The sequence below is a fragment of the Cheilinus undulatus genome, linkage group 11 (genome assembly GCF_018320785.1).
Source record: "Cheilinus undulatus linkage group 11, ASM1832078v1, whole genome shotgun sequence".
In the NCBI taxonomy this organism is placed as follows: Eukaryota; Metazoa; Chordata; class Actinopteri; order Labriformes; family Labridae; genus Cheilinus; species Cheilinus undulatus.
In genome coordinates, this window is record NC_054875.1 from 12,129,701 (window position 1) to 12,156,618 (window position 26,918).

General features: G+C 39.4%; 2 protein-coding genes across 7 annotated transcripts in view; both read right to left on the reverse strand.

The window, feature by feature from the left end:
• The window catches only part of usp19 (ubiquitin specific peptidase 19), a 29,638-nt gene extending 29,173 nt beyond the window's left edge, over positions 1-465 (reverse strand). For all 5 annotated transcript variants that reach the window (XM_041798813.1, XM_041798812.1, XM_041798811.1 and 2 more), the window contains exon 1: positions 143-465. The gene's annotated coding sequence lies outside the window, so the exon portion shown is untranslated. The remainder of the gene's footprint in view (positions 1-142) is intronic.
• A 1,722-nt stretch (positions 466-2,187) lies between these two features.
• The window catches only part of lamb2 (laminin, beta 2 (laminin S)), a 73,553-nt gene continuing 48,822 nt past the window's right edge, over positions 2,188-26,918 (reverse strand). Inside the window, exons 13-36 of one of the 2 annotated variants that reach the window (XM_041798590.1) lie at positions 26,430-26,509; positions 23,579-23,714; positions 23,318-23,476; positions 22,606-22,733; positions 22,396-22,528; positions 22,109-22,301; positions 21,592-21,735; positions 21,049-21,280; positions 20,700-20,869; positions 19,158-19,193; positions 15,520-15,744; positions 15,205-15,422; positions 14,979-15,075; positions 12,873-13,054; positions 12,563-12,753; positions 11,841-12,025; positions 11,391-11,632; positions 10,459-10,662; positions 8,970-9,114; positions 7,813-8,020; positions 7,578-7,719; positions 6,178-6,354; positions 5,924-6,083; positions 2,188-4,136 (exon numbers count right to left, since the gene is read on the reverse strand). In XM_041798590.1, coding sequence (XP_041654524.1) covers positions 4,000-4,136; positions 5,924-6,083; positions 6,178-6,354; positions 7,578-7,719; positions 7,813-8,020; positions 8,970-9,114; positions 10,459-10,662; positions 11,391-11,632; positions 11,841-12,025; positions 12,563-12,753; positions 12,873-13,054; positions 14,979-15,075; positions 15,205-15,422; positions 15,520-15,744; positions 19,158-19,193; positions 20,700-20,869; positions 21,049-21,280; positions 21,592-21,735; positions 22,109-22,301; positions 22,396-22,528; positions 22,606-22,733; positions 23,318-23,476; positions 23,579-23,714; positions 26,430-26,509 — 3,924 coding nt within the window. In that variant the 3' untranslated portion in view covers positions 2,188-3,999. The remainder of the gene's footprint in view (positions 4,137-5,923; positions 6,084-6,177; positions 6,355-7,577; positions 7,720-7,812; positions 8,021-8,969; positions 9,115-10,458; positions 10,663-11,390; positions 11,633-11,840; positions 12,026-12,562; positions 12,754-12,872; positions 13,055-14,978; positions 15,076-15,204; positions 15,423-15,519; positions 15,745-19,157; positions 19,194-20,699; positions 20,870-21,048; positions 21,281-21,591; positions 21,736-22,108; positions 22,302-22,395; positions 22,529-22,605; positions 22,734-23,317; positions 23,477-23,578; positions 23,715-26,429; positions 26,510-26,918) is intronic. The other variant, XM_041798592.1, reaches the window with a different exon arrangement.

Here is a 26,918-nt window from a genome sequence, read left to right on the forward strand (position 1 = left end):
AAGCTAACGCTAACTGACACGAAACGGCTGATACGGCTACCATCATTTTGGCAAACCAAATATACATGACAACTCGTGAAACGTGACCCCAGACTGCGACGGAAGTGCTAAAGTTATGATGACATAAAAACAGGTGACTTACGGAGCTTCAATTTGGTGAGAATTGGATGCCGCTCCTCGCACACAATGGCTTCTGCTCCTCCCGGCTGCTAAGCTCCTTCACGGCAGCGGGCCGCAGCGCTGCTGCCCACACTCGAAACCACCCGTAGTCCACGGTGTTTCTGGAATATTCCTTCTTTATCCGGGACCCATTTCTGTTAAATTTCATCTACCGATATCAAATACTTAAACAAAAGACGACAAAGGAAAACCGACTCAGTCTGTTTGTGTCATTCAGCCCCTGCGGCTGGAGTCCTACTTTGTTTGGGACAAAATACACTGAAGATGATGATGATGCCCGGCCGAACCGGAGAGCAGCCTACTTCCTGACTGGTGTGTTCACGTGACTTGTAGCTCTTCCTCTCTCTTTCTGTCTTTGCACGTCCTTAGTCCTTATTTGACACTACAGAGAGAACATACACTGGAACAAATTAGGAGGGTTGGTACATGTTACAGCATGCACTGAAGGAAAATGTGCAACAGTAATGCACTTGACTAAATAAATCTGTTTTACCTTACTGTACTGATTGTGCAATAGTCTGTGCAATTTTCCAGCAGTTCAATACTGCTTCTTATTTATATACTGTGATTTTTGTACTTATGGTTTTAGCTCTTTTTAAAAATCTGGTTTCATTCGACCTCAATTCCAAAAAAGCTGGGGCTCTGTGTAAAATAAATTAAAACAGTGTGCAGTGATTTCAGAATCTGGTGAGTCAGGACCTACATTTTATTCACAATTGAACATAAATAATACATCAGATTTTAAAACTTAGACATTCTACCATTGCATGAAAAACATGAGCTTGTTTTGCATTTGATGGTGGTAGTAACATCTAAAAAAGTGAGGACAGGGCCATGGCCATTGTCTTCTTTGACAGTCTGTAAACATCTGGGAAGTGAGGAGACCAGTTATTGGAGTTTTGGGGATTGTTGTCTAATTCTTGTCTGATGTTTTCTTTTGGTGAAAAGTCAGGACTGCAGACAGAGCAGTGCAGCACCCAGACTCTACTACTGCAAAGCCATGCTGTTGGATGGATGCAGTATGAGGTATAGCATTGCCTTGAGGAAATATACAAGGCCTTCCCTAAAAGACATATTGTCTGGATTGGAGCATATGTTGCTCTAAAACCTCTGTCTACTTTTCAGCATTGATTGTGCCTTTCAAGATGTGTAAGTTGTCCATGTCATAGACACTAATACCACCCCATACCATCAGAGATGCAGGCTTCTGATCTGTATGCTGATAACAAGCTGGATGGTCCCGCTCCACTGTGTCCATGGTTTCTAAAAAGACTTACATTAAAGACCACAGAACAGTTTTCCATTTTGCCTCAGTCCAGCAGATTTGTCACCTATGGGTTTTCCTCTGCATCTTTTCAGCTGTAACTTGCATTTGTGGATGGCATGGCCAACTCTGGAAGAGTTCTTGAGACTACGCAGTGATTTCCTGCTCAGAATCACGCCTGTTTGTGTTAAATGCAGTGCTGCCTGAGGTCCTGAAGATCACAGGCATGTAATATTGACCTTAAACGAGTCCCATGAGCACAGAGATTTTTCCAGATTCTTTGAATATTTTGATATTATGTACAGTAGATGGTGGGAATCACAATTTTATGTTTAAATTCTCCACAATTTTGAGATAGTTTTTCTATCTCTTCTTATTATAATGTTTATTGCTCAGCCAACAGTGTACCAAAGATTTCCTCTGCTCTCTCCTGTGATCATGTAAGCTTACTTTTAATACTGCCATCCATGGTGGTGGCCACTCATTGCAGGAAAATATGTGTAAGAGGCAGTCTGCCAAGATGAAGACTGTCGAGGACTCATCAATAGCTGGTGACAGAGCTCAATAAAAATAGCATTGGGACATCTTACACCCTTGCAGATCTACAGATGATGGCATGTAAATTCAGACCATGAGGCAGTCAAGGTTAGAAAGAGGTACCGTATCACATAGGGAGGCTTTCACATGACTGATTTCTCTTTGACACCAGTTAAAATCTTAAAAAAAATCGAAGTAGAGATATGTTAAGTAATACAACCTTTATTCACAAACTGAATACAGTTAAACTTTACTGCTCGTTGTGGTATTACTGCTTTGGCATTCCGTATCAAAATAATGTGACAGATGATTGGTGATCTGAGGGAAATGTGTTCATCTAGTTTTTGGTTTCTTTTGTTTCATATGCAACAAAAATGGTCATACAAATGAGTACATATCAAAGATAAAACGGCACGCCTCGAGACTTACTTTAAAATACTACTACTCTTTAGTGAAGTCAAAATACTGCAGGTCTTGAGTAATCCATCACAGTACATTTGCTGAACAAATATTCACACAGTGCATTACAAGCATAGCATTCATACAAATATTTTGACAATCTGATACAATTAGATAAGGAAACTAATATGGTTCATACTCTTCTTTCTTTGGGGCAGTTAGCTTAGCATTTGGAATAGAAACAGAAGAAAATGGCAAGCCTGGTTCTGTTCAAATGTAGAAAAAGGAAGTCTTTTAGCAGAGATCAGGTTTAAATGGCATCAAGTTATGTCTGTGTGTGTAATTCAAACAAAAGGCAAGTGCAAAAGTAAAGGGTTGTATTTTTAGAACTATTCCATTGACCATGAGGCCAACATGCCTAAGTCTTTAAAAGTTTTTCTACGCAGGGACAGTAAATTAGAGATACATCTTAGTTACTGAGGAATTTTACAGGTGATTCTTGAGTCTTTGAACAGAGCCAGGCCACTAATAAAAGCTACCATAACAGATTGATGGTTAGCAGCAAATTAGTCCTACCTTTCTTTTTAGCAGGAGAAACAGCATACCCAGGAAAACATCAAACTATAGTGTCTTTTAAGTGTGTTTTGAGGGTGATAAGGGATCACTTTAGGTACACTGACCACTGTGGGACATGCCAGACAAGCTGTTTAGACATTGCTCAACAACGAAGTATTTATTTGTCCCACAATAAAAAAGTTGCTATAATCCACTCTGGATGAGTGTTTAGCTAAATTCTGCTTTATATACTTGATAGATAGTAGTGTGACCAGAGCTAAGCTGCTCACATACACTATTAAATTAAACAACCATCAACCATATTCCTGTGTAGCATCAGTGTAATACCATCCTCTTACTCCAGGCAGAGGTGGTTTTCTCTGTTCTCTATTTGTAAATGCAAAGAAAAGTAGTCAACCTTATTCACACAGAAAACGGTCATATCTTTGATTCCATGTTATATGTATGAAAGGAAGATTAGTTACAAAAATAGGATTCATAACAACACAGCTGTCACATTTGTATATGAAAATACACTGACAATTACATCTTAGCAGATTTTAGCTCAAATATTGCTGGTTCTGTTGTTTACAGTGTAGTTAAGTCATCTTGAGCACAGCTCAGAATATACTTCAGTCATAACAAAGTCTTTATAGAAAATTATGAAAAATGGCATAAATCTGTTGATTGTGAAGTAAAAGGCACACACAAACAGTGTTGACCATGGATAGCATTAGCCAAATTTAAAACCTGAAAGTCAGCAGACTTTTATAAAATATTATCCCATACATTTCCAACTTAAAAACAAAATAGTGCACTCAGGTTTAAACTAGATTTTAAATATGTGATATAAGACAACCATTACACGTTGGAACATGGCTATAAATATTTTAATATGATAGCAACTGTATTAAATATCTTCATAATAGATGGTTTGCTGACAATATATGCATGTTCACTTCAGTTGCAGTTATGTTTGTTTTCTTAGAGTCTATTGAACAGTTAGTGAATGCAGAGAAATTAGCTGAAAAATCCTGATAATTCTTCTGGCATGGAGAAGTAAATCACTGGCATGTGTTGTAGATCTGGATCTGTTTGTTGATATCATTGAGGATGGCTTTCATCTTGTCCTCCAAGCCATCCAGCTGACGAGCTTTCCCCTCCAGCCTCCTCTGGTTCTCCTCATAGTTTTTCTCGAGCTCTGTGGGCAGCAGGAATTTAAGGAATGGTTACACAGCAAGAAATATAAAGCATTTGGTGCCAAAGTCAGTCTTCCTCAAGACTCTACTTGACCTGAGTGTTTATTTGTTACAGTAGATTACCAAATTCCTTGACATCAAGTGAGAAAACCCAGTATCCTGTCTACAGCTGTTTTTGATTGGCCTGTTATGTTTTTTCATCGAGTGAGATGAAAAGCCCAACTCGGTCTGTTTTTCATGGTTGTGCATACAATTGCCATTGTTGATTCTCTTACAGACATAAAAGAGGCAAAGCAACTTTAAGAGTTTATTCCTCTTAATGATATTCAAACAAATCTGGTTTTTAGGATTTGATAAACTCAGTGGAGTAGTTTCTTTGGCTAGGACCAGAGAAAACCAAAGGAGGAACTCCTAGTTTGAACTTCACAAATGTTTCATTCTCATTTCATTGTTTTATTGTATGATCATACTTTCCAAAGCATTTTGTGGTTATTCACCACCACATTTATCTGTGACAACTAGAATTTTTAAACCAGTGATTCCCAAACTTTTTGGCCCCCAAAATAACAGCGCCAGAGACCAGGGACCCCCACTGTCCTTGGAGGTGGTTTAAGATTCCGATGTTGCGCAAACATCATATAGAAAAATATACATTTTAAGGAGATTTTGGCCACATTATAAGCACAAATCTCACTTTATAGCTATGGTTTTATTTTAAATTAAACTTATTTAAAGGATATTTTTTCTAAAGTGATGGGTAAAATATACAGATTTAAATAGCTCTTTGTATTTTTGGCTTGAATCCCCTGACCCCTCCTTAGTGTCTGGCGACCCCCCTAGGGGTCCCGACCCCCACTTTGGGAACCACTGGTTTAAACAACTAACCCTATACAAAATACCAAATTAGAGTAGGTCAGTTTATTTACATCCTCTTATTTTCTATATTATTTTTTATTTGTTGTAATAGTTTAAGTAAGTCTTCTTTATGTAGTTATGTTCCATGTCTGCTATTATCAGCTTATCAGTCACCTGAAAAGTGATCCAAAATGCACTCTCCTCTATTAAACACGCCATACAAATAAAGTTTGAATGTCTCACTCAAAAGCCATGATTCTGATCTGGTAGGTCAGTACCCAAAAGTGGGTTACAGAGCCCTTTTCAGTGGATTGTGGATGTTATTTTGGAATAAGAAACATTGAGACAAAAAGTCTAAACCATGAATAAACAGGGAGGTGGTGGGCTAACTAATGCTGGTTGCCATTTTCTATTAAGGAAAAAAGCAGTAGAAGTTTGAAGTTTGATTTTATGCTGGCAAATTTAGCAAAGCATGATGTAAATATGGCACAAAAGACATTTGTTTTTTGGGAAAAATTATACTGAGGCGAGTTGTGAGGTCACGGAGGAACACAAACAGTGATGTTCTCTGTTATAAATTGCGTTATTTCAAATGATCTAAATTTGTATGGCTGAAATGTTTTTTTTTTTTTCTTTTTTTTTTTTGGTTGCATTTTGTCAGCATGGAGAAGAGAGAAGGTCCACTGCCCTGAAGTGTGATATAAAATACTTCATCGAAGGGCAAATTTTGACCTTGTGTTACTATTGTCTTTCTCAAAAAGAATTACTTTTCATACAACTGTGACAGATTCTTTAAATATTTAAGCTGAAAAGAAGTTTTTCATTGTTATTGCAGCCATATTTTTCTTGACCCAAGTAGATTTAAACACAGAAACCTTGTCTATTTTTTAATGTATAAAGATGCAGGCACACAAATAAGTAATTTAACAAGCACCTGCTAATCTCTGCAGCTTGTTCTGGGCATCTCTCAGCAGCTCCTTCGCTTCATCTCTGAGGCTCTCGGCTCTTTTCTTGGCATCCTTCACAGCCTTGGCCTTTGTGTCGACCCGCTGCTGCACCTCATGGTATTTATCTGTCAGCTGGCCGTCCAGAATCTGAGCATTAAGACAGAACAGAGTTCTATGAGTGAACAGCTGTATATGATTTTAATTATGCACTATGTGGCATGCACTGTGCAGTCGCACACACCTGCTTGGCTTCGTTCGCCTTGTCTCGAGCCATGGTTGCCGTCTCCTCTGCTCGGGCCGCTGCCATGCTGTTGTTGGCTCGTTTGGTCTTCAGGGCCGTGATCTCCTGTCCCAGTGTGCTCAGGCGGTCCATGGCATCATTCAGATCCTTCTCACTGTTGGATGTCTCTGACTCAATCTGAAGAAAGAATGCCAGATAGTAATAAAATGTCATCAATTACATGGTTAAAACATGTTTTCTTTTGTGCCATGGAAGGATTTCTCAAAATCGAGTCCAGGACATTCATGAAATAACTTGTTTGGAATGTAAATGGAACAAATTTGTGAGATACTGTGTGTATTTCTTGTACAGGACTGTTTTCACAAGGGCAACACATAATTTAATAGTAATGATTCCTCTATGGCAGGGTTGTCCAAACTATGGCCCAGGGGTCAAATAAGGCCTGTGGTCTAATTTTGATTGGCCCGCAGCAAATTCTAGAAATAAAATCTCTCTGCAAGCTGCTCTTGCAACCCTCCTCCACCCCAGCTCCTCCTTTATTCTGCTTCTGCCTTAGTCAATGCCATATACCTCCTCCAGTGGATATTAAAGTGGCCCCAACATCCATTTACATTTCTGTATGTGGCCCTCACTGGAAAAAGTTTGGACACCCCTGCTCTATGGTTTTATTGATCTTTTAATCATAATGGTCTTGTTTTTTAAAACCTACATTAAGATGTTATTGAGCCACTTGTGAGCAATTAAAAAATTAAAACCTGGCACTCAAATATTAACTTTTTTTTTTCAAGGTTTATTTTTTGGGCATTTTGTGCCTTCATTTGATAGAGGAGAGGACAGTGGATAGATTCGGAAACAGGGAGGAGAGCGGGGAGAGACGTGGTGAGGGGCCTCAGGCCAGATTCGAGCCCGGGCCGCCTGCGTACATGGGGCGCGCGCCTTATCCATTCTGCCACCTGCGCCCCAAATATTGACATTTTTAAGGTTATAAAGGCAATCATGTTTGATAAGGACTTCCAGTATTCTGTAGACATGCAATTAACCAAAAGCAACTCATTTGGAGTTGTGTTACTGGTCACTTGATGACTGTAAGATCAACATTCATTCTTACTGTGCTATGCCTTTTTGTCAACTTTTTGTAGAAATTTCTCCCTGTTTAATAAGTGATTTTCTACTTATGAAAAACAACCCATATTCAAGAAGAATGAGCACTGAGTTTTACAACCAAAGAAGCAGAAAGAAAGTAAAATACCAAACAAATTCAGGTGAAACAGAAAAGTCTGGACCCTATCAACCCAAAGAAATGTTTCTATTTATACCATGGAGGCAAAATAAAATAATAGCTAAAGTGAGTATTGTCATGACTTTAAGGTAGGTCAAAAGTTGGCTGTTTTCCTGTTTACCTGAGCCAATCGTGCCTCAGTCTCCCCAATATCAGCTTTGGCTCTTGCGATGGCCTTTTCTGCTGACATCTGTGCATTCTTGGCATCTACCAGGGCTTGTTTCACAGTCTCTGCTGTAGTCTTCACCCCCTCTGCATTATGCCTAAACAACACAAGTGTAACTTACAATAACTGGACTTTAGGTTGGATGAATAAATGTGAAATAAACTTTGTTAGTAGACTCTATTCTGAGTACCTTGCCCTCTTGGCATCCAGCAGCAGTTCTTCTGCTTTGCGGACATCCTCCTGTGTCTGCTCCAGAATGTCGTCCACGTTGGAAAGGCTGCGGACTCGTTCTTTGATTTCATCAGCGAGGTGTCGGATCTGTAGCGGGGAAGCTGGGATGGAGAGCTCCAACACACGGTTGGCCACTTCTTCAATGCTGTCTGGGTCCGCTCCCTCTTCTGAGGGGAAGACATTAGAAGTTACATAGGAGAGTAAAACAAGTTGTCACCACATAGCCGTCTTATTCCTGCAAGCTCTAAAGTAGCTATGATTGTGGGCAGAACTTCTGACAATGAAACAAGAGTAGTAAAATGTTGCTACCTGTGCCTAACCATTGATGGGGGTTGTTTTGAAAGGAATTCACCCTCAATTTAGCAAATCATGCTTAATTTTCTTAAATTAAAAATCCAACTTAATTGTATATAGGCTGTAAATTAGAGGTTATATTTCCTGAAAAGTCAGCATTTTGGTGCCTCTTGCTCTGGTTGTGGTTGTGCAAATAACCAAAGAAGTTAAATAAGTAGCCTTCACAGTTGTGGAGTTCAAATATGATATTTGCTGTCTATGTATGATTCTTTCATGATTCTTCATGTAGAATTTCAGTTTCACCAAGCTGACAGGCTACTATGTGAATCATGGCCTGAACAAAAGCACATCTTAAAAGATGGACTAGTTTATAAATAATAAGGCTTTAATGATTAAAAACTCTGACTCAGCTCTATATCAGCTTGAAAGTTTCTAAGGTTGTGCCCAAAGCCGTCAACAGAACGCCACTGATTTTATTATTATGTAAACACTCTAACACTCTAAATGCACCCATGCATATTGTGTGAGAAAATTCCTGGATACTAAAAGACCGATGAATTATTTCTTTTTCCTGTTTAAGGTGGAACAGATGATGTTAATTCATTTTAATCTCTGAAGCACTTTAATAATCAGGATTTGTGTGTCCTTATTAGAGAATCCTAGTTTGACAGAAGGCACCAAAGTCCCACCCAGAATTCATGCAAAGTATCATGGGGGTTGGGAATAAGGCGGACAGCCTACATGTTGTTAGTAAATATTTAAAATGTACATGTAAAATGCAGAATATCTTAGTATAAAAACCTACAACACTGCAAAACTCACGAGTGAGGAAGTCTCGGATCTGTTTGATGAGATCCCTTAGATCATTGTTGGAGCTCTCCACTCTGTTTTTGGTGGCTGTGGCTTTGTCCAGAGCAGCCTGGGCTTTACTTTTGGCCTCCTCAGCTTTGGTCTTGGCATCTGCCACCTGAATGAAAGACAGAAATGTTTAAAGAGGGCTGTCTCTCAGTGGTAGAGTCAGTGATTTCTCAACTGGGAGGTTGGGGGTTTGATCTCCAGCTCCTGCAGTCACATGTTTAAGTGTCCTTAGGCACTACCATCTCAGAAGTATAGCGGTGGAAAGTAACTTATTACATCTACTTTGATTATTGAAATTGAGTAGCTTTTTGTGTGCTTGTACTTTTTTGAGTAGTTTTTAAAATCAGTAATTTTACTTTCACTTTAGTATAATTTTGGGGCAAGTGTTGTTCTTCACTTCATTTTTAAAAGCATCAAGTACTGAGTAAAAAATTAAGCACTAAAAGCCTAAACAAGGACGTCCAAACAGTCTGAAAACTACATGAAACTGGACAGTAGTTTGGCTATGACAGCACATGATGGTCACCAGCACACATGGTAGAGAGGGAATGATTCCACATTTCATCTAAAATTAGCTGTCCCATTTTACTTTAGGTTAAGTCACACTTCAAAATAAACAACCTGGTTGGAGATTTACATTTGTTTGTTGGTATTGCACATTAAAGAGAGATCATATTTCACTAGACAAGCTCCTTGGGTATCAAAGGAAACAACTCAGTAATTTAAATCAGCTTTGAATAATCTACTTTTTAAACCAGTATATTTACTTCTACTTAAGTCAATTTTAACCAAGGCTACTGTACTTTAACTTGCGTACGATACTTGTCGACTCTTTCCACCTCTGCAAAGGTATATGGATGTGAAAATGTGGGATTAGTTAATACTGACAGACTTCAGATAGTAGCCTCAGCCATCATTGTGTAAAAGTCATGCGCGTGGGAAAGTGTGAAAAAGTGTTGTAAAAAAGGCATGATGAATAGTCAGAAAGCTACAAAAGTGCAAACCCACTAATGTCAATTTGAACTGTTCAAGTCATAGATTCTTCCTGTTTAGGTTTAAATGTGCCTGATACTTATCATTATGTTTGGTCTCAGTGCACACGTCTCAGATTGTAGCTGCAAGACTAAATCAAAATACACAAGCTACACATCTATGTTCAAAATCCATATGCTCTGCAATGGCACAACAGGCTTGGGGCACTTTGCAAAAGGAACAACAAATGATTGCCCTTAATAGGGTCCAAAAAAACCCCTAAAATTATTTGAAATAAGGTTAAAAATATCCTAGCTGTGGACAAGACACTTATGCACACTTAAAAATGATTTTCTCCTTATGTCAAGAGAGCTATAGAAACAAAACAACTACATAGACATGGTGCTTATCTTGAGTAACTGGAATCAGGCTATTTCATCACATCTATAGATGTTGTAATTGTTGTCATATTCCTCCGTACCTTGGTAAACAGCCCCTCCACATCCTCCATAGCTTTGTTCAGCTCACTCTCTGCGTGTTTGGCTCTCTCCAGAGCATTTTCAGCAACTGCTACAGCACCATTACAGTTAAGGCCTCCACAGTGTCGGTTCCCTTCGTCGTCACGGCAACCTGCTCCCCCACATGGGCTGTCCTCACAGGTAGTGTCACCAGGAGCACCACAAACCTGTTGGGACATAAGAACATGTAGTTTTGCTTGTATTGTTGCTGCCTGTAAATGTAAGGCTGAAAAACTACTTTCCTCCTCTCCTGTCCTACTCAACTAAGACACTGGATACAAATGACACAATATCAAGCAAGGGCTATAGTTTAAATTGTGTTGTTTCTCATTAAATATTTACCATAAAAATGTATAATTTCAACAAAAATACATATTAAATGGAAATAAAATTAAGAGAAGAAATCACATACTGCAACTAAGATAAGCAAGAAAGCTTTAGTTGAAAGAAAAGTCAAGGCAAGCTTTTTATAGCTGAAATTTATTTGGTTGTTGTGTGCTACACAAAAGTATCCACTGGGATAATCCTGCATCTTTTGAGAAGAATAATTTAGCTACTGAAATCAGTTAAGTAAAAAACAAGCAACTTTTCTGCAAAAGCCAAACTATGTAGTATCAATTGTATTTATTTAAAAATGCTTTTTTAAAAATGTCAACTTAATGTACAATCTCAATTTGTCGATTACCTTATGGCTTAGTTTCAACATTAATAGATAATGAGTTGATAGATGTCATTGTCAAAATACTGTGTACTTTACCAGTAGACCAGGAAGAATAAAAGTCATATTTCATTCGTTTCACAGCTTTTGTAGTAACTCATCTTGGACTTTTTATGATTTTTTTTTCCAGTGATAACAACTTTCTTTCAAAAAGCTGCTTAAAGAATGAAATAACACCTTCTCATTGAGCTTCTTCATGTCCAGGCCCTGTGCTCTGGTGTTGAGGTCTCCAAGAGCACGCTTGTTTGCAGCATTTTTACGGTTGAAGTCATCCTTCTTGGCACTGATTAGGCGCTCTGTGCGGCGGCGAGTGTCTGCAGATTGACTGACTGTGCTTGGTCTAGTGGTTGTTGATTCATTGGCACGACGCTCTGCATCACGAGACTTGTTGTAGGAGCTACGGATGCTGTCATACGCACCTATGAGGAATAATAAATAAGTTAAATGTATTTTACCACATTTCAGTTTTCTGTAGAGGGATATGTAAGAGTGCACTCTGAAAGAAAAATATGATGTGGGAACTGAGCGAGAAAAAGAGAAAGAACTTGCAGGTAAGAGGTGCAGATACATTTGAGTTGGGAGTATAAACTGCTTAAAATGTGAATCTGCCCCCCCCTTTATACTCACCTAGGAAGTTGGAGTTTTTGAGGATGTCCAGTTGGTGGTGCAGCTGTTCTGAGGTGAGGTTTAGTTCTTTGGCCTCTCTCTCCAGAGCACTCAGCTCCTTGCTCGCCTCAGAGTTGGTGTCCTGGACAATGGTCAGGTCTCCCTCCACACGGTTCAGGGTGTCAGTGGCGTCACTGATCTGAGCTCTGTGGAACAACAACAACAGCTGCTGATGATGTAAAATGTAACCTGACTTATCCTATGATTCTAAAAGTCTTCACAGTCTGAAAACTAATGTTATAATGTTTTGAAATGCCAACTGCTGCAGGAGAACTTAGTCTGAGTTTGGCATCTAGGCTCAGACTTCATCACTCCTCACAGACTTATTTTATTTGAAGAAATGAAGGAGTGATGACACAATATCTTAAACTCTCCGTTATAGGCATCTGGATGCTGGGGTAGTGGGGGATAGAAAGTTTAAGAGCAGTGCTGGTATGAAACAGCACAGCAATGACAGAGCAGAGGAAAATACAGAAAGTCAAGCAGATAGATCACCAAACTGGAAGGAAAGGTGTCACATGAGATTGTGAGAATGATGCTTGTCATGCATGAGTCCGTGCAGCTTGAGTTGTCTGCCTGAACTCCTGCAGCAAGACTGTCTTAAAGGATTTTTGTTGACTCCAAAGCTAGCACACTTTAAAAACATGCCTTTACAACAGAATATAACCACAGACATGCTGTACCTTAGATCTTCAATAAGCTCCATTAGAGTAGCAACGGCAGCAGCAGTGGCGTTGCGTGCGTTGACAATCCCCTGAGCCTTTGCCAGCTTCTCCTCCAGGTCTCTAAAAGCCTTCTCATAGGGCCCGGTAAGCCCGGTAGTCTGAATCTCATGAGCGCGCTCTGCTAGAGTCTTTGTGCGCACTGCAAGGTCCTGGTAACAAGGCAAAATTATGAGAATAAATATCATGGTTTACCTCAAATCAATTAATTTTTTCTCATTTGGCATCTGCAGACATAAGATTAGATCCCTTCTTTGGCATAAAACTGCACCTGCACAATGCGATCCCAGTCCCCAAAGCACTGGTGACAGGGCTGACAGTTTGGAAACTGGCCAGAGAAGCCTCTGGCACACTGATCACAACGGACACCTGATACCCCCTGCTGGCAAACACAGTGGCCCGTCACTCTGTTGCACTGAGAAATTTCAATACCACGCCAGTCACAGTCGCAGGCTGGAGGGAAAGATGAAAAAAGAAGTGTTACATGAAGATAGTCAAACAGAAAATGCCTCTATTTTTTACATCTTCAGTAACTGCTAAACAGTGTTATTAATGGCTTATTTGACTAAAAGGCCTCATAATGATTTCATTGTGTCATCAGTCTCAAAATAATTATTATATCACAAATAATTAAAATTGCATAACAATGGTTGTATTTCCTAAATTTACATCTATGTTGTCAATCACCTATTTTGAAAACATATAAATAGATATATTTCCTTTTTTTTCCATTACATTTTCTTCTGCTTAAGGCAAGTCAGCCCAGAAATCCCTTCTGCAGCAGCATTTCCCAGGCCTTCTCCTGAAGTATCTGAGGGGTTTCCAATGCCAGATGGGAGACACCATAAAATCCAGTGTATTAGCTGCAAATCTAATGCATTCATTGTGGCTTATATACCAGGCTGACTTATGTACCAGTAAAAAAGCTGAGACATGCAATGACAAAATCACTGCAAGCGCGTGTAGCTGAGACCTAACTTTTTCACTGCTTTTTTATTTTTGTTAGGTCATAATCCTGCATTCAGAGAACATGGAAAGTATACTGTTAGCAATACTGTGTTGGTTTGACCAGAAACAACAAGGACAACAAGTGACAGGCAGAGGAGGGCAGAGCGACTTGAAGACTGTGAGTCTGACTCATAAGACAGACTGGAGACTAAGACCTCAACTACTGTGCTATGGCTAGTAGATGTGCAAAATCCATACGGCAAAAAAGGTATTAAAAGAGCAAGACAGTTATACTGTGGATACACGGGGCCTTATCCCCTTGGTATAATCCAGAAGACTGACAAAAATATAATAAATAAAGTTTATTATTATTATTATTATTATTATATTATTATTGTGACATACTGGGGTGATTTATTTGTCAGATTTAAATCCCTCCAGTGAGTTCTGAGTCTGCCCCGAGGTCTCATCTCAGTCATGCATGCCTGGAAGACATCCTGATCAGATGCTGGAACCACCTCAGTTGACTCCTTTTAATACAAAGGAGCAATGGCTCTATTTCAAGCTGCCTTATCTCTCAGGCTGAGCTCACACTCCTGAAGAATCTCATTTCGACTGTTTGTATCTGCAGTCTCATTCTTTCAGTCACCACCCAAAGCTCTTGACCACTGGTGAGGTTTGGAACAAAGATCCACCAGTAAATTGAAAGCATTGCCTTCTGGCTCAGCTCTCTTCACCACAGCAGTCTGGTACAATGTCTTAAATAAAGCAAACGCTGCACTAGACTGCCTGTGAGAAACCAGTCCATTCTACCCTTACTTATAAATATGATCCTGAGACACTTGAATTTCAAATTTAGCAATTCAAACATCCTATTTATTGAAAATTATGTTTTCTTAATCAATATTTGGAAACTTTTCAGCACAGAAATTAAAGCAAGAAAAATTGTGGTACTGAAAGAATTTTAAAGGCAACTTGACCTTTATTAGGTGTGGGTATTTTCCACTCCCCTTCACATGGGCATGAATAGATCTTGTGCTGGACTGGTTACCTTGAATTGTGTTGGGTCTGGACCTCAGCTTTGACTTTTTTTGTTAACTGTCTATAGCACTATGTCCATTTAATTGTGGCTCAAGACAAGACAAATACAAACTCCTCCCAAGAGCTCTGCATTTTCTCAGTAAAAAGATTAGGTTTCTGCATTCACCAGAATGACCTCTCGTCTTAGTGTGTGGCCATTTCTTAGAAAAGGGTATTCATTTCTAATTCAATGCATTTCCTACGAGTAAATGTGTGATAGAGTCTGTATTTTGTTCAAACCCTGATAATCTAAATTGAATGTTTTCGCAGCATACAATTTCTTTCCTTGATAAGTTCTAACAAGTTGGCTTAATCTTCATTTTGAACCTGGTGTTTTTGTATTTCTCACCTCTGCACTGTGTTCTGGGGTCCCCCCAATAGTTCTCCTGACAGTCTGTGCAGGTTTGCCCTCCAAAACCATCGCGGCACTGACATTTCCCAGAGAACTGCACAACAGAGAGTGAATAATAGAAGTTTTACACATCAGATTTATTCATTGTCAATGAATGTGAACCCATCAACATTTACATAACACTGTGAGATGCTATTTTTGACATTTAAGCAGTGTTTCCTACCTCATTACAAGAGGAGGTGACTGAGTTGTGGGGATCACAGCCACAGGGTTCACAGCCTCTTCCGCTTGCCAGGTTCCAGTGATTGGGGGCACAGTGGTCACATGCCAGACCCATGACATTTGGTAGACACTGGCACTGCCCTGTGGTCCGCTGACATACACAGTCGCCACGCTGTATACACTGGCTGCTTTCAGTGCCCATGTAGTTACATGTGCATTCTGAAAGGCAAAACATAATCATCATCCTGGTAGAGCTTTTTTGAAACAGCACTTACATCCATGCCGATATATTTTCCATAGATCTTTATTCACTCACTCCTGCAGTTTCGTCGGGATGCGTCCCCATAATAGCCGCTCTTGCAGATGCCGCAGTTTGGGCCCTCTGTGTTGTAAAGGCATTTCCTGCACTCTCCGGTCCGTCTGTCGCAGGCCTCCATGTCTGACATGTCGATGTTGTTGTTGCACTGGCACAGCTGGCAGCGCCCTCCTGGTTGGGAGGGGTTGCCATAGTAACCTGGGGCACATTCCTCACATCGGGCACCTAATTCAGTCAGAAAAGAAAGGAAAAAAAGATAAAAGTTACAAAAAAGGTAGAAGAAGCAGATATGATGATTGCACGGTGGCTACTTCCCTTTAGACAAAAATTTACAGTAACTTCAAACAGCATGAAAGTGAAGTGAAGTGCACGAATGTGAATCTAGTGTGATATAAATCCCGTTAGTCGCTTCCCAAAACCACAAAAACCAAGATAATCCATATTCAACAACTACAATACAACATGCCATGTTGGGTTTCTTTTAGCCTTATGTTTTGTAATGTGTGGTAAATGTTTCAGTATTTATTGTTCATATTTTGGCCACAAGAGTACACCACTGCTACCTCATAAAAAAGGTTAACTTAAAGTGGCTCTAAAAGATCCAAACACCCCTGTTAAAATGCCACATTTTTGTGATGTAAATAATGAGACAAAGACATATCATTACAGAACTTTTTCCACCATTTATGTAACCTGTAACATACAGTTCAACTGAATAACAACCAACATTTTTAGGGAGAAATAATTTAAAAATAACAAAAACTTGGTTGCATAAATATGCTCACCCCTGGACTAAAATGTTGAAGCTAAAAAAAGGATTTTCACCTTCTAGTGTGATGACAAACCAAAGCATACATCCAAATCTACACAGGAGTACAGTGCCTAGAAAGTATTCACCCCCTTGGAAGTTTTACTCTTTTACTGATTTTAAGAATCAGCCATTTTTGACAAAAATACTAAAACACTTTTTAATGTGGAGGTGAAAACAGATTTCTACCAAGTTATGTCAACTAAATAAAAATATGTAAGGTAAAATAAGTGACTGCATAAATATTAACCCCCTTCAAGCCGGAATTTAGTTGATGCACCTTTGGCTGCAATTGCTGCACTGAGTCTGTGTGGATAGGTCTCGGTCAGGCTTGCACATCTGGACAGTGCAATTTTTACTCCATTCTTCTTTACAGAACCGCTCAAGCGCTGTCAGGCTGCATGTGGATCATGTGTAAACAGACCTTTTTTTAAGTCTAGCTTCTCTATTGGAATGAAGTCTAGGCTTTGACTCAGCCACTACAGAACATCCCCCTTCTGTTTTTAAAAACCATTTCTGTATTGCTTTCACTGTAGGCTTTGGGCAAAATATTTTCCATTATTTGCCAAGAAGCATCCCCCCTGCTGCCACCACTGCGCTTCACAGTGGTGATAATGTGTTTGTGGTGATGTACATAGCATCTTGTCTGATGGCCAAAACACACCATTCTGGTCTCATTAGGCCACAGGACTTTCTTTCACTTCACTATGGAGTCTTCCACATCCCACCTTTAGAGCAATCATAGGTGTCTTGGTGGCCGGCCTCTCTCACTAGTCTCCTTCTTGCATGGTCACTCAGCAATGACGACGGCCTGATCTCTGCAAAATCACGCATGTGCCATAATCTGTCCATGTCTTGATGATGGATTTAACTGAACTCTGGGATGTACAGTGCCTTGGGAATTGTTTTGTATGCATCCCTTGACTTATACTTTCCAATAACCTTTCCTCTGAGTTGCTTGGAGTGTTCCTTTTGTTTTCATGGTGTAATGGTAGCTGGGAATACTGATTAACCAATGCCTGGACCTTCCAGACACAGGTGTCTTTATACAACAATCTCTTGAGATACCATTCACTCCACTCAGGTGATTTGCATTTAACTATTTGTGAGACTAGTAGCACCAGTTGGCTGGGTCTCTGTGGAATTAGATCAGTCACTTTAAAGGGGGTGAATAGTCATTTATTTTACATTACACATCTTTATTTAATTGACATTACTTTATATTTGTCTGTTTTCACTTTGATATCAAATTATTTTTTTGTAAATTTTTGTGCCAAAAAGTCAAATTATACTGGCCATAAAAGGGTAAAACATCGAAGGGGATAAATATTTTTCATAGGCACTGTATCACTATAAAAACCTGTAAGAGCAATGACTGAGGGTGCCTGGAACCTAATCATTTTAATATCAGCTTTACACTGTTGTTATGTTTACAGCACAACATGAACTTGAAACATGTTAGTCCAAAGAATGGCTTGACCCACCTGTGCAAAGCATCAGCATCATATTAATACATACTTGGGTTACTTAACATCATTCTGTGGTTATCCAGCTCTCGTTAGTTATAGGTCTTATCCCACCCTTTTCAACATTATAAATAATACACTCAGTGACTACGTATTACCACAACAATAAGATGGCCAAGCAGTTATTTACATCCCATGACTCTGGCAAGATGTCGTGGTTTGTCTTGAGAAAGCCAAGAAAAAATAACTACTGATATATTCTGGCTAGTAAACTGGTTTCCTATAGCACTGTGTACTTTATATAGATGATTCTGTGCAGTAGCACAATCAATTATTACTGCAATATGCTAAACCATACTACTACAACAACAGTCAGACCTGATTTTGCCAGTAAACCGTTCAGGCTATTTTCCCTTCCTGTTCTGTCTCATTTGCTCTCCCTTTAGGTCAGACTGAAATAATAAATACCAGGCATATTTGGTGTTGCAGAAAAAAAGGAGCACAGGAAATTAGAGAGAGAGAAAGTAATGAAAAGGTGCAGAGAGGAAAAGAGAAGGATGCTTCTAGCAAAGGAAAAACTAGAATACAGGAAGGATCGCATGGGAGAGAAATAGAAAAATTAGACAAGAAAGTCAGATGAGGACAAGAATAGAAGAGAAAAAAGGCAAAGGAAAGTAAATGTAGAGGCAGAGAAGAGTAGAAATGATCAAGATCAACCTTAAAAAGCAAGAGGGTGAAACAAAATATCCTTTAACTGGCTGCAGATATAGTTGAATCAGAGCAGCTATTTCTCATGTATGTCAATAACGTCCCATCATCAGTCATTCACAGATTAAGAAGTGAGAACTATTTCAAACACAGAAGAAACTGACCCAGATTCAGAATCAGCCAACACATGAACAACCCTCAGGCCATTATTAATGCTCCTCACAATTTTCTCCACCTTTATTCAAGGATAATTTCTGAAAGAGAAACCAGACTTTTGATACATTCACTAGAAATTTTTTTGATTCTGGGTCAGGTCCTTGTACTAAGAACATTCTGCAGACCTGGTTCAAATACACATTGGGTAATTACTGAACCTCTTAAGGTAAATTTCAACATCATTTTCCATCACAATTGTATGTTTCTTAAGTTTGATACCAAACATGGATAAATACTGAGGGCGTCTGAAATGGTTTGTTGTTATTCTTTGAGCCAGGTCGCACATACTGTAGGTAGGAGTGCACTCTGGTACAGCACAGCTGATGGGAGGGGTGCGTAAGCCATGCATGGGGAGGGATAATAAAGTGGAGGGTTTGTGGATAATACAAGGAGAGGAAGAAGGAAGAGGGAAGGGAGAGGGGTCAACCAACGTTACTCACGCTTAAAAATGGTCACCCCGGAGCGTTTAACAATCCCTGTGCCAGTGGTACAGGTAGGGAGGAAATGACACAGGTTACCATTTATCAGAGCCCACGTTGAAACATCATTCATACCTTCGATGAACCGTATTCTCTGCTGTATTAAGTGATGTAAGCGTTTAATTTCTAACATTTTTTGGCTCTGGGTGAGGTGAATTCAACTTGAGAGAATTATATTTATTTATTTGTTTTGTTGAAAAAAATACTCCAAACAGAACCTGGTAGGTTTTTTTCATTTGCAGCTATGATATTTATCATTACTTTTAAATTAGTTGCTCATCTGTCCTGTCATCTCCTACTCCCCTCTCCCATCATTTCATTAGTGTCTAAACTGTCTGATTGAGATTATGGCAAAAAATAACTCCAAATTATTTTTCAAAATCACAATGATAACTTAATGGTACCTACCGCCTTATCCACAGCCTTAAATGTATTAGAACTTTAGCAAAGACAGCTAAGGCATAAACTTTGATGGCAAACATGCTGATGTTTTCACCCACTAAATCAGAGCTCATAAACTATGGCATGGATTCCAACTGAACCATTCCTGAGACAAAGACCTGATTTAACAGCCTTGCTAAAATCTTTGATTATATTGGAGACCATTCTGGCTGCAGACCCCAGATCTCTGGCTTGCAGACCGCTACTGCAAGACCGCCTCTGTCAGAAAGGAAGTGATGAAATTTGCTGGTACGTATTTCCAGTTTTAGATTTTTATTTTTAATTCAACTTTATTCATAAATAAATTCTGGAAGCTAAATTTATGAAATAACCACATTGCAAACATTACAGACTAAGTAACATTTCATAACTAAAACAGAAAAAAAGGCCAAATGTTTAATCAGGGTTAAACTATGAATAGACTTATTTGAAAATTGGTTACACAAATGGTGGCTCTCTTTAGCTTTGCTATCTTCAGGTAAAGGTAGCATAGCTATGCTTGCAATGTAGTTGATATTATGTAAGCCGATGAAGGTACTGCATCTGCGTAGCTAACATAGCTAAAGCGTTTCACAGTAGTGGTCTGCAGTTTGGAGGAGGGGTCTGAGAGCTTTGGTCTGTTGCTGGACTGTCTTGTAGCTATTTGCTCTTTCCATTGGCCTTGTTATTCCATGTTTGTTGTAGACATGATATACTTTCTCTTATACCTGAAAAGGGTGTTGAATATTAAAAGGAAAGGTTTGACATAACATAGTTTTCTCAGGTGAAGCTTGTATTTGTTTTTTTTTAAACCAAGACATGAGTAAAAGGACGTCACGTGGAGCAGTATGATGATATAGTGCTATAATGTTCAGCTGTGCAATAGGTGTAATTACAATGAGTTTCAAAGTGAAAGTCATCAAAATTACAGAGCCCAACACCCACACATTTGGACACACTGATGATTTCATCATCATTAGCTGAGCATGAAGACGAGAAACAGAGCAGAGGAGCAGGGACTGAGTGAAGAGGGAGAAGAAATAAAGAGACAGAGCACAAGCACTAGAGTCATCTAAGGTTTACCTGTGTAACCCTGGTTACAGTTGCAGACTATTTGTCTGTTACGGTTGTCCTGGTAACAAGACGCAGCAAAGTGGCGTCCACTGTTGGGTCCATCTGGACAGGGGCAAGGACGACACTGACCACCGGATGCAATGCCCAAAACTGGGTTACCATAGTAACCATTTGCACACCTACAAAAAGAACACAGAATAACACACTGGTTCACAGTATTTTGTATTTATTTAATGCCATTTACACCTACTGAAAGAGCTTGAGAATAAAAACCTGAGAGGTTAATTTTTTTCTAGAATCTATCTTTAAACTAAGGCATAAATCTTGTGGCTTGGTCACCCTCCCACTAAAACGCCACCTGTCACACTTGTCTCCTCCAGTGTTGTCCCTACAGCCGATGCAGGCTCCGGTCCTCTGGTCACACTCGTCAGCGTGGCCGTTACACTGACAGGGTCTGCAGCTAGGGAAGCCCCAGTGACCCGCCTGGCATCCATCGCAGCGTAGCCCAAATGCTCCGGGACGGCACTGGCACTGACCGGTGAACTTGTGACAAAGTCGAGTCACAGAGCCTTCCAAGCTGCACCCGCAGGCTGAATGAAGCGAGGATGAAGACAGAGAAGGGCACATAAGAAAGAGGAGGACAAGATAGGAGTGGAAAGAAGAAGGAATCAAAGCCAGAAGGAGGAGATGTGATGTGAGATGTTTCATTTAAATAAAGAGCCTTTTCAATATGTAATTTTGTTGACACACAGTAGAGGGCGCCAGTAGTGTAGCATGTAACAAATGACCTGAAGAGTGGTGCATTTCAATGAGTAAATGGCTTTCTCCTTAAAATCCAAGTAAGTAGGGGTGACATATTATGTTACAACTTATTCCCCATAAATGGCACTGAGTTTCTAACCTATGCATCCAGAAGGTCCAAAGCCATAAGTTCCTGGAGCACACTGGTCACAATGTCGGCCAATCACGTTCGGCCTGCAGCGACACTGGCCCCCACGGACATCACACACAGAGCTGATGGACCCCTGAGGGTCACAGTTGCATGCTAAAGAAATATAAAGAAAAACAAACATAATGTCACTAACTCTTACTTGGTGTTTACATTCTGGACATTAAATTCTGCTTGAACAAACTGTCCCAGGAATTAAATAAAGCTGCAAAATAATAAATGCAAAAAATTAATAATAATAATAATAATAATAATAATGCATAGATGGTTTTCAGTAGCATTGATATCTTTTGTTTGGAGAAGAACATCTGGAGAAAAAGTGAATGTCAACTCAGCCAGTAGAAATATTCCATGTGCCAATAATGTAATTATCAATAGAAGACTACAGTCTACTTCAGCTTTAATATCATTCATCTTTACTTGTCAAAATATTAAATGAATGATTGAAATGAAGCCTTGTTTAACTCACACAAAGCTCCATCATTTATGATGGCAGACATGCTGGTGATCAGTTTGGCACAGGTGTCACTCATCAGTGGGCGGGCCAAACTCTTGGCCCCCTCGTGGCAGCGGTAGCGCTCATAGGTCTGCCTCCTGATGTTGGAAGCTGGATCCCCAGCGTTAAACATCTCCATGGACGAATGACGTGGCATTAAGGCAATCTGGAAAATAAACAGACAAGATATTTTGTAAAATGTTGCAGTCTTGTTCTTTATTAGGCAAGCCCTTTTTAAAGTAAGAAGAAATTTATCTCACTGAGTCGACAAGAACGACAGCATTGGCAGCTCCATTGAGGATACTGTTGGCATCCTGATAGCGTCTGAACTCAAAGCGAAGGGTGTAAGTCACTCCTCTCTCCAGACACACGGGCTGAGGTGGAACCACAAACCTGGAGAAGACAGACGGACAGTTAATGTCTGTGATTTTGTATGTGCGTGAGAGAGTATGTGTGTTTAGGTCAAAGACCTGGCTCCAGCGGGCAGGGAGACAGTGATCCGGTCATCGTCTGGGATGGTGTTTCCACAGGGACTGCTGGTTGGGATCAGGCCAGGACGGACCACGGTTATACGCACCTCCTCCCAGTCTCTAGGCATCTGGGCAGGAATACATCAGCACATGTTATATGCAGTTCTAAACAATCTGATGATGATGATAAAAATGTGAAATATATAATATGAAAAATTTTGCATGCTTTTAAGACAGAGGAGGGAAACAAATGAGACCACCATTATGCCCCACAAGGTTTTCTCTACAGCAGAGTCTGCTTCTTTTTTTTTTTAGGAATAGTTTTGAAAAAAAAACCTTATTCATCTCACATAAGAAACACTTATTCATGTCTTTAGCAAATTAGAAGCTTGAATGAAGTTTGCTTACATAAAAACTGGAAACTGGGGAAAATTCCTAACCAGGCATTTTTTTTAAGTATCAGAAACCACCCAGCTACAACCTCTAAATCAAAATGTTCTTGCCTTGTAAAATCCACACAACCAAAAATGTTTTAAGTGTGTCATGTTTAAGACAATTTTATGGCTTATGTATGACAGACTGGTGACCTCATATTACTTTAACAATGAGCAGCTCTGTTTTACAAAGATTCCTACCTCTGTCTTTTAACAATTTGATTTTATTTGTCTTCTACCAGCAGAGATGATTACTGCACGACTACAAGCACACCAACCTGTGACTCGTAGCGGATCAGCAGGTCATATTCCATGGAGTAGGGGATGTCACTGATGGTGAACTCCAAGGTGCCACCTTCGGGTGCCCGAGCAAACCCCATGCCCGTCCACGTGGCAGGACGACCAGGCTGGTGTTCTCTGGTCTCTACTGTACAGCCCTGAGGATATAAAGAGTGAAAATATGTTTTAAAAATACTAACTGCACCCACAAGATTGTTATTAAAAGAATATATGCAGCTAAAGAGCATGATGTGGCTTACCTGACCCATCTGAGCCAGCTCGGCCTCATACAGGAAGTGATCCAGAGCCATGAAGTAATACCCAGACTCCACCTGTGTACACTGGCGACCTGTCATGTGACTGCGGCAGCGACATTGACCATTCTCCATAGAGCAGCTTCAAAGAAAGATATTATTAGCATTTTTTAATTCTGCAACAAACTACATCAGCATCTTTGGCTACTGCTTGTGATTAAGACACATGATAAAAAATAAATTATGTGATGTCAAAGCCTTGTGAATGACTTGCAACCTGTCTAAGGTGAACCCTGACATCTACCTTACTGACAGTTTGGACGTTAAACTATTGTTAGCGTTGAATTTAGCACTGGTTTATGTCATACATATGCAGCTTTGTTGCTCTAAATGTACAAAGAGGAAAAAGCCAGTGGTGTTTGTTCCTGGCAGTCCATGATAAATGTCATGTGTTTTTTCGAGCATATCAAATTCAAGCCTACACACCTCATAAACTTTACTGTCATACTGACCTAGAAAGTGTAGAAAATGGATTGACTAGAAGTTGGACAAGCAGATGGCTAAACTGACATGCTCACAATAAGAGCAGTGAAAAGTTCATGTTACCAGGTAAAACATCACCTTTTTCAATTTCTTAATGCAGCATTTTAGAATTACAAACCTGATATTTTGCTATAAACTCACACTTTTCCAAATGCAAGTGCAGGTACGGATCCTCAACCATTTTAACTAGAGATGGTTACTGTTTTTTTTTTTTAATTGCTTACTTTATATCCTTCTTTAAACCAAAAGAAGCTAACTACCTATATACTGTACCTGTGCTCAACAAATCAATGTGGCAATATATAGTCATGTGCATCTTGCTGTTACATGTATTGATACAGATTTTACAGAATGGATATTGTCATGCAATATCAAAATGTATGCCCTCATGCTGCAGATACCAAAATAGCCAGCAGATGGCGGCAGTTGTAAAACTGCATGATGCAGCGCTCGTATCACCAAACCAAAACAAGTTAGAGGTGGTGCTCACAACGATAATATGGATCAAAGTGTCTATCTACTGCCAGTAGGATAAAAGAAAGATACTACATTATTTCAGATTTCTTCAAACACCAGAAAGTCGGGAGCAGGACATGAATCATGCTGGCTGTAAGAAGGGTAAAGCACTGCAGGAACTCCACTCTTCAACACAGGACACTAGGCTAATCAGCAGTTATCAGCAACAGCTAGGTTCACAAGGCTAGTCTATTTCATCTCACGCAGCACTGAATGATGCTGCACTCTCAAAGATTCTCTCAACTTCTGATCAGGACATCATAAGCAGCACTTGAGGGTGTATTTATAAAGACTTGTGCCGAACAGCAGCACTGATAAAGGCTTCAGCCAGCTGCATGAGGAGTGTGACTAACGCTGTTTATTCTTCACTTGTCCGTTCATCTCAGAAACCTGCAGTGCTGTTTTGTATATAAGTAAAGGAAAAAGTTCTTCTTACAATTTCAAGTGGACTTACAGTGAATTGAAACCAGAATTTTAGATGAAAAGTATGGAAAAAAAACAGCGAGACAAAAGAGACTGCTATTTTAAGTTAAAAAAGTTAAATATTCATGTATTTGTAGTTATTATGGCTAAGTGATTATGAATTATTATAATAGCTTTTTTAATTTTCTTGGATGCCTGAGGATCTGAATTTGAGGGTCTTAAAGTGTAAAAGCACTTAAGCTATATCTCTTCAGTATCCTCTACAATAAAGAACAGCTGCTTTAGCTAATTCAGTGTATGTTTATTACACCATGTTTATCATTCCAAATTAATGTGTATCGCAATACATATTTTATTGTGGCCTCCATATCATGGGACTGTGGGAAATACCAATCCCTGCTATTAACAAATTCTGCCCATAAATGCACAAATTATTCCAACCAAAATTACTTCTTTAAGGTTGTAAACCCTGAAAAACTGGGATATTTTGTGACTTTTGTTCCCTCTAATCGACACTCAAGGAACTGCAGTTTGTTAAACTTTTTGCACTGGTTTCACTTTTCAACATTAGAGGTTGCCGCTTTAGTTCTAACTTACTAAGCTAACTACTAAGCCATCGGCTAACATGATCCAAGTAATCGTGCAATAAACCATATTTATATATATAATCTCTACACATTTGTAATATATATTTGTGTTTGTATATGGGTGAACATATAAATATCTCCACCACATTCAATCTGTAATATATCCAACCTGTACATAACAGTTTGTAAATATTATTTATAATTTGTAAGTTGACATTTTATATTCCATATTTTTGTATTTTTTAATGCTCTTGTAACATTACTTTTATTTGTCCTCTATTTCTATTGTGTTATTGTTGCTAATGGCCTGCTTTGTCTATGATACTTTTTGCTGCTGTAAATTGGAATTTTCCCTTGTGGGACCAACAAAGGAATATCTTATCTTATGAAAATTTTCATTTTTAGCTGACAAGCTAATTAGATTAATAGTATTAGGCTGCTTAGGTTGATGGGAATGACTTTATTGTTGTCTACATCAAATCTTCGACTCCTATATCAATGAACTGGGTCAATAAAAATGTAATAAGGGGTTAAGAGATGAGAGAAGCTGCTCTGATTATGTACAGTTCTTGTACAGGGGAGCAGCTACATTCAATGTTTGACAGAATTAATCCAATAGCTGTTAAAATGCATTAGCCTCATGGTGGGGCTAGAGGTCAAAGGAACACCTCATTCAGGGGGCTGTATGTGTAAACATTTCCTTGACAATAGCTCTAACAGCAGCTAACACCAAGCAGCCAGCAGCCTCATACTTCATGGATACGATTTGAAAACTACATGTCACTCACTGGTTGTCCAGAGCTCCTCCGATGTCACACTCACAGCTCCTGCAGCCGTTCAGGTCGTGGCTCAGAGCCCAGTGTTCAGGCTGCAAACACAGAAGGACAGCCAAAGGGCGGCGTGATTGACAGACAGAAACAGAAGACAGAGCAAACAGTCAGCAGACAGACAGCTGAGTGGTTTAACTCCAGACAGACATGGTGCATCACTCTCCAGGCTATTACAGAATGAGAGGGGAAGTTCCACTGACTATCTGTTCACTATATCTAGCTCTCTAATCTGATAAAACCACATTCATACCTATGGAGTGTGTCATTACTGCCAATTTTCTGTCAATTGACATTATGAGATTTCCCCTCTTTTAAAAAACAGCTGACTTAACAATGTGCAGACTGAATTCTTAACAGTCCGCAATGGTCCTTTGTAAGTTGAGTAATTTTTTGGCTGAAGTGTTTGCTCTTTGGTAAATTTAGTGGTTTCTCCATAAGTGTTACATA